This window comes from Kogia breviceps, chromosome 14 (genome assembly GCF_026419965.1).
Source record: "Kogia breviceps isolate mKogBre1 chromosome 14, mKogBre1 haplotype 1, whole genome shotgun sequence".
Lineage (NCBI taxonomy): Eukaryota > Metazoa > Chordata > Mammalia > Artiodactyla > Physeteridae > Kogia > Kogia breviceps.
In genome coordinates, this window is record NC_081323.1 from 61,901,356 (window position 1) to 61,913,921 (window position 12,566).

Consider the following 12,566-nt stretch of genomic DNA (forward strand, 5'->3'; position numbering starts at 1 on the left):
AGTCCAGGGGGTGGGCCCCAGTCAGGCTCAGGAGAAGGGCAGGGGTCCAGGGTTGTGACTGAAGATGAGGACCTCAGAATCAAGGTGGGGGGTGGCCAGAAGCACAGTGTGACTGCTGCGGAGTGAGTGCAGGGGCTTGGAGAACTGGGTGCAGGGCCTAAAGGGTATCGGTAAACTCAACAAATGTTTATTGAGTGCCTCCTGCATGCCAGCCTCTGTATGCGAGGGACGAGGGTATAGGAAGTAGGGGACAGACGTGGATCCTGTCCTCCAGGAGCCACGGCTGGGGGTCTGTGGAATCTAGACCTCAGTGTTGGGTCAGGGCCAGAACTAACACTGTGGGGCTCACAGATGGTTTTTAAAGTCACAGGAGAGGAGAGAGGCATGTCTAGGACTGAGCTCTGGGCCACTACCGATCTCTGGAGGTAATATAGAGGGGGAGCCAGCTCCAGAGCCTGGGCCAGGCCCCACGTGGGAGGGGGAGGGCCAGGAGGAGGGTGTCCTGGGTGGCAAGAAAGATGTGGGTGGCTCAGGACCAAGGGGCACTCAGTGGAGTCAGTTTCCACGGGAGGTCTATTTGGGGTGGGGGGTGGTGGAGCACGTTCCTGAGGATGGTGGCCCAGGCCCGGTTGGCAGGAGCTGTGTGAGCTGGACGTGCCTCGGTGATGGGGAAGGTGGAGCATGACCTGGGTGTTGGGGAGGAGCGTCCACGGTGGGGAGGATCAGCAGGCACCCTGAGGACGGTGTATTTCTGAAGAGAAGAGGTTGGGGCAGCTCAGAGGGACAATCTGGAAGCTTCGATGAGGCCTCAGGAGTTTGCTGCTCCCTCTGTTCCCCTGGAGAGATGGGCCAGCATGGGGAATAGTCAGCAGCTTGGCAGGAGCTTGCAGAGGAAGAAGGGTCTTCGTGGAAAATCACCGTCCGCTTGCCTGGAGGCAGCAGGAGGGGCGTTTCTGACCTGGCCCACAGCGCTGCTCCGCGGAGGGGCAGGCGGGAGTGAGACTGTGTTCTGGAGAACTCCTGAGCTTGGAGGAGGGCGGGTGGGCGCTGCCTGGCCTGGGCCACGGTGCAGAAGTGGTGGTGGGGCTGGGCCGGGGAGAACAGCCGAGCTGAGACTAACCAGCCTCTGCCCGGGTGGCCCCTGGGGTTGTGTCATGCTTAGGAAGACCTGGTTTTGCTTGTATGTAACCAGATCATTTTTGGGCAAACAGATTCCCTCTTCTAACCTGTTAGCCGCCCTACCCCCAGCCCCGCCCTAACACACACGTGCGCGCGCGCGCACAGCATTAAAGGCCAGCCAGGGAGGTGTGCAGTGGTGTGTCTGCCTTGAGTTTTTCCCCAGTGGTCCATCCTGGTCCCTGTTGTTTCCAAGACATCAGAGATGTGGCCTAGAAACTACCCCCTCTCCTGGCCCCTCCTTCCACGTGGAGGCCTCTCCCCAGAACTGAGATTAAAGACTCAGGGGGAGTTTGCCAAGAGCGGGATGCCCTTCAGTCAGGCGGTCACGGGTCCTTTCTAGGGACAATGCCAGATGTGGGTTTTGGCATTCAGGGCACCTGGAGTCCACCTACAGCCCAGGGTGAGACTTGGGACAAGCCACTTCACTTTTCTAAACCTCAACCTGTAGAGCACCCATTGCAGTGGGGTTTTAGAGAGACTCCTTGAGGGAGCGTCTCTAAAGCACCCAGACCATGCCTGGCTCACAGCAGGACAGCAGGCTGTGTTAGTCAGAACTTGGTTGCAGTTGACAGAAACCCAGCTGAGACTCGCTGAGACAATACAAACAAACAAACAAGACTGTTGGCTTGTGTGACTTCAAGTCCGTTGGGCGCTGGCTTGAGGCACAGCTGAATCCGGGGCTCAGACAATGTTTTCAAGCCTGTCTTTGGGCTCTGTGGCCTCTGTCTTGGCCAGATGACTGCCTGCAGCTCCCGCCACCTGTCTCTGTCCAAGTCTCTGTCTGGCTCTAGACTTGCTGTAGCAGAGACGCTGGGCAGCCTGGTGGAAGGGAGGACTCAGGGCTCAGTTTGTAGAACACACTGGTGAGGTGGCCACTGCAGACTATAGTGCTTGGACCATCAGGGCCCCACCGCTCTCCCTGTTCTCTCCGCAGCCCAGCACGAGGAGAGGGTCTCGAGCCCGGTGGTTCCAGCAAGTTGTGGAACTGAGCCTTAGTGGCTGTGACTGGCTCCCTTGCTCGCCCCCTACCCAGTCACTATGACCAGGGGGCTGCATGGCCCTAACCAGCCTGGGGGATGTGCCCACCCCTGGGACAGGGGAAGCAGGACCAGCTCCACCCGAATCACATGACCGAGAGCAGGGCTGGTGGATCTCCAAGGGAAACTGGGAGTGCTCGTCCCTGAAGGGAAGGAATGCTGGACAAGCAAAGTGACCGCAGATGGCCACTTTCTAGGCCTTCAATAATAAGTAGTTACCCATTTTTCCTGCCTCCCCTCCCCCCATAAGGGGACTTTGGGTAGCATTTGGTACAGGCGGTTTTGATGAGAACATTCAATTGTAATTGATTGGGAAGGAGGTTGGCACATGGGGGTTCCCTCTGTACCCCCACTGGATGTCGGGGGACCTGTCAGCTGACCTCCAAGTCAGGAAGGCAAGAGACTGCCTGTGAGGGTGTGCAGCCCGGGGTATGCGCGGCTGACCCTGGTGTGCTCTGCAGATGGCAAGATCCGGTTGGCAACGCTGGAGCTGAGCTGCCTCCTCCTAAAGCAGCAAGTCGTGACCAGCACGGGCTGTATCATAAAGGACATACACCTGGCCTGCCTGGAGGTGAGGCCCCCTTCCTCCTGCGCCCGTGCCCCGGGGGAGGGTAGAAGGAGGTCGAGGGAAGCTGCTTCATCCAGACCGCAGCCCGGTCTGCAGCACCACTGGGAGGAAGCTGGGCCCCAGATCCCTGCCGCCCCCTCTACCCACTTGCTCCCACAGACCTGCCCTTCCACTGAGATGGGCCCTAGAAGCCCACTTAATAGTGAGTTTTAGTAGTTCTCTTGTATTTGGCTCTGTATTTGTCTCCAGGATTTTTTCTTTTTATATTATGAAAGTTTTATACGTGTACAGATACACATTTATTTATTTATGGTTTATCGTGCTACTGTGTTCATTCATTGTTTTAAATAGCTTTCATTGTTTTCCCTCTTATTTTCCATGTTTATTTTAGAAAGTTTAGAAACTACAGAGAGGTAAAAGGTAATGACAGTTGACAGATCGGTGTGTGTCTTTGCAGATACCACATACACTCACACACACGTTTACAAGTGAATTTTTCTTTTTATTAAAACAGTCATCAAGGCCATATTGTAGAACCCGTTTCTCATGTAACTGTGTGTCAACAACTTTCCATGTCATCACATTGAATCGTCTGTCCTTTGCCCATTTTTATTTTGAGCTCCTTCTCTCCCACCCCCTTATGAAGAACCACTTTATAGATTAAGATTATTAGCCCAGCATCTGTCTTATATAGACTTAGACTTTAGAATTTGTGATTTACCCAACTCACTCGCCTCAGTGAGACCTGCCCCCTCACACCCTCCCTCTCTTTTAACAGGGAGCCCGAGAAGAAAGTGTCCACCTGGTGCGGCATTTCTATAAGGTAAACTGCCAGAACTCAGGGGTACAGCAGCGTGTGTGTGTGTGTGTGTGTCGTATAAACCAGAATGTAGTGTCTTCAGTTATTTCTTACACCCTATGGGTCCTGAGTAAAAATGTTCAATTTCATCCTCTCCAGAGCAGTGGTCTCTGCACTTTTCTGTCCATGCTCTTGTATCAGTACAACTTTTGAGGACTCACCCCTAGTATGGGACTGTTTATTTATCAGTTATATATGAATTTGTTTATTGATGAATTTACATGTAAATGATGAATTATATACAGATACTCATATGACTAATAATACATATGAACTTATGTGTTCATGAATTACATATGCTTATACATATAAAATTACTGAATTACATGAGTTTATAAATTATATGCATGTGTACTATTTATATACATGTACTGGCAGACCTCAGAGATACTGTGGGTTTGGTTCCAGATCACCACAATAAAGAGAGTCACGCAAACGCTTTGGTTTCCCAGCTCTAATCAAAGTTATGCTTACACTGTACTGTGGTCTGCTAAGTGTGTGATAGCAGGGTGTCTAAAAAATAGTACATACCTTAATTTAAAATACTTTATTGCTAAAACATGCTAACTATCATCTGACAACACAGGGTTGCCATGGACTTTCAATTTGTAAAAAAAATTCAGTATCTGTGAAGCAGTAAAGCAAAGCGCAATAAAATGAAGTGTGCCTGTGTGCACATTACAGGCTCTAAACATTTATCATGAATTTAGTGAGAGCTGGTAAAGGACCACCATAACTTTCAGTATTTGGAAAACTTGTAGATCTGTCTTCAGTTTCCGGATGATTCGTTTTAAGATACTGCATTATGATGGTTTTGTTTACCTCTTTTCTTAAGGCATAATACAGCCTTAGGCAAGGCTCATCATTTGTCAGCAACAGTGGATTAATCCATATGCCAAGCAGTCTTAGTAGTTTCTGATTTTTTGGCCTGCACATCAGATCTCTCCAGATCCAGTGAGTGGTGGGTGGTTTCCTCTTGTACTCTGGCTGATGAAGAGATCCTCCCTGGAGGAGGAAAGGCGTGGGCCCCACCCTTTTCTCATTCACTTGCGCTGTTATTCATTGTTTGTACTCTCCTTAAACTGCTGTGAACTAGATACATATATGAATGGGAATCCTTTTCTTTGTAAGAAGCTTTTTAAGCCACTGCCCATTATTGTGTTCGTTGAGATAAAACCAGGTCCTGTAATCTGGAAGTGTACCTCGCCGGGATCAGATGACACCGCCCAGCTGCAACACGGTGGACATGCCCAGACGAGGGTGGCACCACTGTGGGCCCCATGCACCTGGGCAGAAATCCCAGTCTCCCCTTAGACCAGCCCAAACCACACTTGGCCTTGAAGTGAGGATATGAGTCCTCAGCAGAGTCATCTTTGAAGCGCTTTCCAATATAACTGCTCTTAGTTTATTCCCCTGCCCCCCCACCCCCACCCTGGCCCCCAGAAAGCTTCTGGATTGCAAAAACAGGAAGACATATAGGTAGGCATCTTCCCAGAGGATTTTTCTTTCTCACTGACAAAAGGAGAACTGTATTTGAATTGCAGCTCCCTTCTCCCAACCCAGATTTTTCTCTCTTGTATCCTAAAAGGTTTGCACCCTAAGTACAGTATCTCACAAGCTTATGGATATTCTCAAGGGTTGCTATTTCTGTGGTTATTGCATGGTTCTCACACCACACAAGAACTTTCAAGTTTACCTGTGGTTCTGATCACTGGAAAAACATACAGAGGACCTATTGCTTTTCCCACCCACGTCTGTGTGTGTGTGGGCGGGGGAGGGCGCTTAGGAGACAGGCCAGCTCTAACAGCCCTGAAACGCTCAGCCAAGTTTCTCCTGCCCTCCCCCGCTGCGGGCCTATCCAGGGTGGTCATAATGACCGAGTGCATCAACTCATTTTGTCTTCCTATTGCACAGACGTGGGCTCTCATCCCAGTCTTGCAGTGAAACAAAGAGAGGCTCCAAGAGGTAGGGCTGAGATTGGCCCCTGGTCTGTGTGTCTCAGAGCCAATTCCTCCCCCCCACCCTGTTCTGGGAGGAACCTCCGGGGCAGAGTCATCAGGGCTGCAGAAACTCCAAAACCCCAAAGGCGCGCCTCAAAAACAAATGGAACAAGCCGTATAATTTTAGAGTTAAGCATATTTAATACTCTTACATACTCTTCCTTTCAGAGGTGTGGAGCCTCATAGCTTTAACATGACAACCGAGATTGTCGGTTCTCCAACCATTCTCAGCAAGCAGATGACGTTAAATAGTTGAAACATTAACCCTTTTTATATTTTAATTATATATGAAATTATTTTTGTTGTTTTTAATTAACTGCCTTGACACTAGAAATCTAACTACACATGCTTGAAAAAAAGGAGAAAAGCGTTGAGGTGCAATTTGATATTTGGGCTTTCATTTGGGTGGGTGTGTTCTTATTCACGTGTGTATTTCACTTACTGGTGATTTACCAGAACTCGCTAATAAGCAACAGATGGCCCCAAAAGCCTCGAACTGGAGTTTATAATACTTCGTTGGTTATGGGGAAAAAATGTGCATAATCTTCTCTTTCCTTCCTTTCTTTTTAGGGAGAAGAAATCTTTTTGGACATGTTTGAAGATGAGTACAGGAGCATGACGGTGAGTGAGGGGCCAGACGCGCTTGTGGGTATGCAAAGTTTGTCCTGCCGAACCAGGGGAGAACTGGAGCTTTCCGTCCAAATGGCAGAGACTGGTGGGGAAGTGCATTGAAAACAGTGCCTTTTGATCCCCACCAGTGAAATTTCAGATGACATTCACTCCCCCTAAGTTGGGCTGAGTCATAAGATGGTTCAGAAAGATTCACTTTGATAGGAATAGCATTTGATTGAGGACTTAGTCCGTGTCAGGTGTGTACAGCATGTCGTACATGTGAAATCTCTTAATCCCCACGTCAGCCTGATGGGAGTCACCGCTATCATTATCCTGCTTTTGCCGATAGGGAAATAAGAGTCAGAGAGCTTGAGGGAGGTGCCCACATGTGCCCAGCCATCGAGGAGCAGAGCCGTCACCTCTCAGTGACCTGCCCTGCTCTGCTTATTGTGCTGCCTCCTCCTTCTCTGTGCCACCAGAATGTTCCCGCACCTGGCTTTTCCATGAACCTTCAGTGCCAGCCCGGGGTCTTCCCTGTCTTGCAGAAGATTGCAGGTTGCTCTGTTTTGTTCATTCACCTCCGCGTCCCCAGCACCTGCCCCTTAGTTGACACTCAGTAACTAGATGATAAATCGCCCTTTTCATGGACAAAAGAGTGAAGTGATTCGGGAACTTTACAATAAACCCAAGGGTTAAAAATGTCAAAAAGAAAAAAACAGCGTGTGCTGTGTGGCTCCCTGGCTCCCTGGCCTGTCTCTGGGCGTCTGGATGTCTGGGCCGTCACCACATCCTCACTCACAGCATGTCTGAGGCCTCGCGGAGCCTTTTCAAGGGAAAAGTGTAAATTGGTATAATTCACCTCCAGAAATGCCCCAGCAGTGACCAGGCCTCCTCTCGGTGCTATGTGAGCCACCCGTGTGTGCCTCACACCTTTGATGGCCACACCCCGTTATCCCCTCGACCCCCACAAAGAATGTCTCAGTCTTCTACTCTTTGGACCATGAATTGGAGTGGAGTGGAGTCAGCAGTCAGCTGCCGTCTTATGTTATGCCCGTGATGTCCCTTTCCACAACGTAATTCTCCAGAAGTTTGGCTTCTTGTTTGGAAACATAAGGCTCGTGTGTCACTTGATGACACAGAAAAGCTTGGGCTCCTAAACCCCTGCACAGTTTCTGCTTTTGCTACTTACTAATTGGAACCCTGGGCGGGTTGCTTACTTCTGAGCCTGGATTTTTCCATCTGTAAAATGGGGCCCAGACCACACAGCTTTCCAGGCTGGTTGTGAAATACCTAAGGGCTGCCTCCAATAGAGGTTCAGCACCATGGATATTCGGTTCCCCTCCCTCCTGCCTTAGGGAGCTTCCTGGGTTTTGTTTGTTTGTCTCAGTGACACATTTATTGCATGTTTTGCACAAAGCCTGGCACTCTAGGGAAGTAACAGCTGACATATACCCAGCACCCATATCTGAGTCCTTAGCTCAGACTTAAGGAAACCAGCACTAAGCTCAGAGAACTTGGGACAGGCTCTTGGGTGCTGCCAAAGCCAGGCCTTCACTTCTGACCCTTCACTGTTTCTCCTGTCACCTCTTGCTTCATGCAGAGGCATAATGGGCAGGAGTCCTAGAGGGGGCTTGTCGGGAGGTGGTTGAGAGCGGAGGGGTGGAGCGGAGGGAGCTGCGAGGGAGCCGAAGGCAGGCCGGGAAGGCCCTGTGGGAAGGCTGGTACCCCAGGCGCCCCAGAGACAGGGCTCTGCCACCCCCACTCTGGCGTAAAGGAATAGCGACAGTGGACCTCAGGCCTTTGGAGGAAGGCTTCACGGGTCCAAAAGAAGAAGGTAGGCAGGGTGTGCGAAGGGGCTCCCTGTTCACCAGGTCTCTGGATGGCCGGACCCTCTCTACAGCTCTGCCTTGTTTAGTCAGCTTTATGTTACAGGAGGGAAAAAAGTGTGATATGATTGAAGCCCACTTTCTACAAAAAGGAGACATGAAAAAGCTCATGATGCTTACAAGAGTAAAACTAATTCTATAGAATATTTACCTTTGTGAAATGTCATTCCTTTATGATGCCAGGTAAATGAAGTATCAGTGTCCAACAACACGTGCAATTGAGGGGTCAGTACTGATGCAACAAAGTTCCAGGAGGGGAGGTGATGTTAGCATGTGTCTTGGTAATCGGAGAAGGCTTCCTGGAGGTGGTGTGGAAGGAGGCAGCAGCTCTGCCCTGGCTGGCCCAGTGGCTGTGGGCACGCACCCTCCTTCTGAGCTCAGCAATCCCCTGTGTAGTATGGGACAGCCCCAGCACCCACACAGTAGGAGGTGAGCCCTGCAGGGGCCTGGCGAGTAGTAGGTGCTTAATAAGTGACTTGGTTCTGTTACCCCAGGTAAGAAGCCAGGGGGGCGAGGAAGGAAGGGGGAATGCGGGTTGTGTTGTGGAAATCATAGTGGGTCTGGAGCCGGGCAGGCCTGGGTCCATGTCATGGTCCTGCCACCAGCCGGCTGAGTGCACCTACATCCATTCCTCGGCTTCCCTGAGCCTCCATTTTCTCCGTAAGTTCGGCAGCCTCCCTGCTGGGGTTGTTGGAAGGCTTGGACGGGGCCTACGCACAAAGCCGCTAGTTCTCTGCCTGCCCTGCAGTCAGGTCCCCTTAAACGGGGGCCACATCGCTACATCTGCTATCATCGTGTTGGAAGTGCCAGCGAAGGAGGCGGGCAGCAGTCAGGCTTCCGCACACGGGGCAGACCACCCTAAAGGGACCACCGTAAAGGGCTGGCCTCCTTACTGAGGCCCCTCTCCCTGCTGGGGGGAGGGGAACAAGAGGGTGAGAAGGAAGAGCTTTTCACAGCAGGGAGGCAGCTTCTCCAGCGTGTCTGAGCTGTCACTGCAGATGAGGGGATATCTTCAACTTTGAAAACAAGGCACATCTCTCACATCTGGCTGCCTCGAGGCTTCACTCAGTCTGAATCACCGTTGATGTGCTCTTTAATCGCAGTTGATGGAGGTGAGAGGCCAGTGTCACCTGCCCCAGCACCTTCCTCCCTTCAGTGAGCTTCCCTCCAATGTCTGTCTTCTAGATGAAGCCCATGAATGTGGAATATCTCATGATGGACGCCTCCATCCTGCTGCCCCCAACGGGCACGCCGCTGACGGGCATTGACTTTGTGAAGCGGCTGCCGTGTGGTGACGTAGAGAAGACCCGGCGGGTGAGTGGGCGCTGGACACAGCCTCTCCTGGGCTGCTGCCCACCAGGAGCACCTCCGGGGCGGGGGGTGGAGGGTTCCTGACCACATCCAGACCTGCCTTCCAACACACCTTCAGAAGAGCCAGAGCTCCTCCCTCGCACCCCGCCACCAGGCCTAACTTCCCCAGGTGCGCTGCCCTTTGTTAAAGCAGAGATTGAAATTCCATCGTATCTGGCCCCAGATACCGGATGTCGAGGTCAGTGGCCCCAACCCCAGAGCTCTGAGAGAGGAAGCAGGGCCGGGCTTCTGCGAAGGAGTATGGGGGGTGAGCAGTTGACATAGTGCAGGTGAGGCTGCTGTGAAATCAGCCCCGAGAGGCGGGGTCCCCCAGAGATGGCGAGGTGTTAAGGTATCTGAGGGATCTTGGGGGCGAGGCACACGCAAATGCAATTGCTGGCCTGCAGGAGAGGTGTGTGAAGAGATTAGTTCTCAGAACCCAGCTGCAGTGTGTGCTTCTGTTATCAGCACTTTTTTTCTGAAGCAATCTCCCAGGGCTGTACAGGGTATTTTATCTCCCTGGTAAGATCAGTTTCTTTCTTAGAAAGCACCATAACCTTTTCCTAGAAAATCGTTCCCTGGAGATGTGGCGGTTAGCGGATAAGTTAGAGGAATTCATTGCACTCGGCTCCCCGGTTATCAAGCTGCATCTTCCTCTGAGTTAATCCAAGTGTAACCAGAGTGGCAGAAGTGCTTTAACCTTTAGATTTTGAGGAGCGGGATTGACTTGCTGGATCCGCCTAAAGCAAGAGGATTCCATGGCCTTCCTGCTGGCAATTTTGCCTCAGATGCCTGGCCGGGTTGGGGTGGGGCACAGAGGAAGTTGGACCCGTGTCTGCAGTCAATCCACATTCCCTGCTGTCTAACCAAACCCACAGCCCTCACCGCAGGACCCACCCTCTCTCTGGGCCAGTGACGCCTTCCTTCCTTGTGCTCCCAGCCAGGCCTATGGGCCCCGTGGCCAGGCACACGATTGTTTGCGGGTGGCAGTGTTTGCACTGGGCATCCTTGGCATCGGCTTTTACGGGGGGATTGGTTCTGACAAATGCATGTCATGTCTGCACTCCTTCATGGAGTGGACATGCTCACCCTTAACCTTCGGTTGGCCTAGGAGATGCTCCCGAGCAGGGTAACGGCAACACACCCAGTCAAGCTATTGTATCCCCAGGCCAGAGAGGACCCCATCCCCGGGTCCTCCTTGGAGCCTGAGCCGGAAGATCCAGAAGGTCGTGAACATTGAGAGCTGCTGCTCTGGGTTGCATCCTGCCTTCTTTTCGGTCCACAGTCCGTCCGGTTTCCTTAACAGTCATATGAGCTCATAGCCTGTGTGATAAAGCAGATCATTCGTATCAGTTCTTTTTATGAATTTCCTCACGTAATTCTACAACCACCCTAGAAGGTTGGTGCTAGTATTATCCCCGTCTTGCAGAGGGATAAACTGAGGCATGAAAAGGTCAAGTGATTTGCTCAAGGTCCCCCAGCTAATAAGTAGCAGAGCCAGAATTCAACCCAGGCAGCATGGCCATTCTGCCCCCCTGCCTGCCACTGCCGCCTGCATTGTGTTTATTAGCCCCACTCCTCAAGGAATCAGAGTCTAGAGGGCGAGGTGGGAAGAGGCAGCGCCAGTCTATGGGCCAAGGCTGTTTCTAAAGGAACATGGGGTCAGGTCCCTAATCCTACCCGGGGAAGGAGGTAGAGCAGCACAGAGGGCTGGTCCTTGAGCTGAGACTGTGGGGAAGGGCCGGGCAGCTGGGGGGAGGCAAAGGCCCAGAAAGACGTGGCACATTCCAGCACCGCCAGTGAAGAGGGGGCCGTGGCTGGAGCCCACCGTGAGGGAGGCTACATGGGAAGTGATGGGCCTGGGAGGAGCTGAAGGAGGCAGTTCCCAGAGGCCTTGGAGCCCAGCGAGGACCTTGGCCTTGTTGGCTGGTTCCTGGCATCATGTCCTGCTGGCTTGGGGGCAAACGATCTTGATCCACAGGAGAAATTCAGGGGTGAGGCGTATGGCAGAGGGAAGGTTGCTTGGGCTTTGGGGTTCCTGCTCCCTTCTGAGCCCCTGTCTCACCCAGAAAGCAGCAGTGCCTGCCCTGCCAAGGGTCCTCAGGAGGTCTCAGCAATAAGGCAGAAACACAAAAGCCAGTAGGTGCCTGAGGTTGTGGTTCTTCCTCCCTTGCCCTCACATCTCTCTTAGTTCAAGTTCCCAGGACTGTGCTGCCCACCTCCCTTGCCCCAAATGGGCTGCATGGCCCAAACTGCTAACTGAAGCACAGGCAGAGCCCCTGGGACATCTGGGCTTCCCTGGGGTCGCTTGTTTGGCCTTTGTCCGGTGAGTTTATAAAAGCAGCTCCCAAGTCCCAGCATCCATGGGTTTAGAGCCAGGGAGAAGGTGGCAGGATGAGATAGAAGGGGGCTGGCCACCTCAAAGCAGAGCCATCCACCTGAGAGAAGCTTCCCTTTGTGACTTCCAGGATCCACTTCTGAAGGGGAATTTTGACCCCCTCGCCCCAGTCCAGTTCCTGATGCAAGGCAGCTGTCTGGAACCTCCAGAAGCTTAGCTCCTTGGCCCATTTCAAGCATCAGAACACAGCAGTGTGCTTTGAATTTGAGCTAAAGGAAGTGTATGGTTTAGCAAGCAATTGAGGGCTTATGTGGTTTGTTTCATGTTCTTTGCTTGTATCCAGAGAACATTCCATCTCGTCCTCTTGTATTCAAAGGTTTTCCTTCCCTTTTTTTTTTTTTTCCCTTCTGCCGAGTATAGACTTTTCTAACTTTTAGGAGGCTGACCCTTTTCAGAAATCTCACCCTTTATTTTCCTTAAGGACTTGTCAAAGTAGTTCAAACCACCCTTACTGGTAAATCATTCCTTCGTACGTTCGTCAAAGAGCCGCTGGACTCCTGAGGGTGCAGGAGTGAGCAGGGCATGCGGCCCCACCTCAGGGCCTCTCATCATCGCATGGAGAGAGGCAAAGTTTATAAACAAGTGTGATACCAGGCTGCAGTGAGGGCTCTGAAGGAAAGAGGGGGCACTGCTTTGGACAGAGTGATCACGGGAAGCTGCTCGGCCAAGGTGACGTC

At 51.9% G+C, this 12,566-nt stretch overlaps 1 protein-coding gene across 10 annotated transcripts in view; it reads left to right on the plus strand.

Moving 5' to 3' along the window:
• Positions 1 to 12,566, plus strand: part of CLEC16A (C-type lectin domain containing 16A) — a 210,485-nt gene that overhangs the window by 88,808 nt on the left and 109,111 nt on the right. For all 10 annotated transcript variants that reach the window (XR_010836636.1, XM_059036137.2, XM_059036134.2 and 7 more), the window contains 4 exons: positions 2,678 to 2,787; positions 3,563 to 3,607; positions 6,214 to 6,264; positions 9,327 to 9,455. Coding sequence is in view for 9 of the 10 variants with exons in the window: in XM_059036137.2 (XP_058892120.1) it covers positions 2,678 to 2,787; positions 3,563 to 3,607; positions 6,214 to 6,264; positions 9,327 to 9,455 (335 nt within the window). In the remaining variant the exon portion in view is untranslated. The remainder of the gene's footprint in view (positions 1 to 2,677; positions 2,788 to 3,562; positions 3,608 to 6,213; positions 6,265 to 9,326; positions 9,456 to 12,566) is intronic.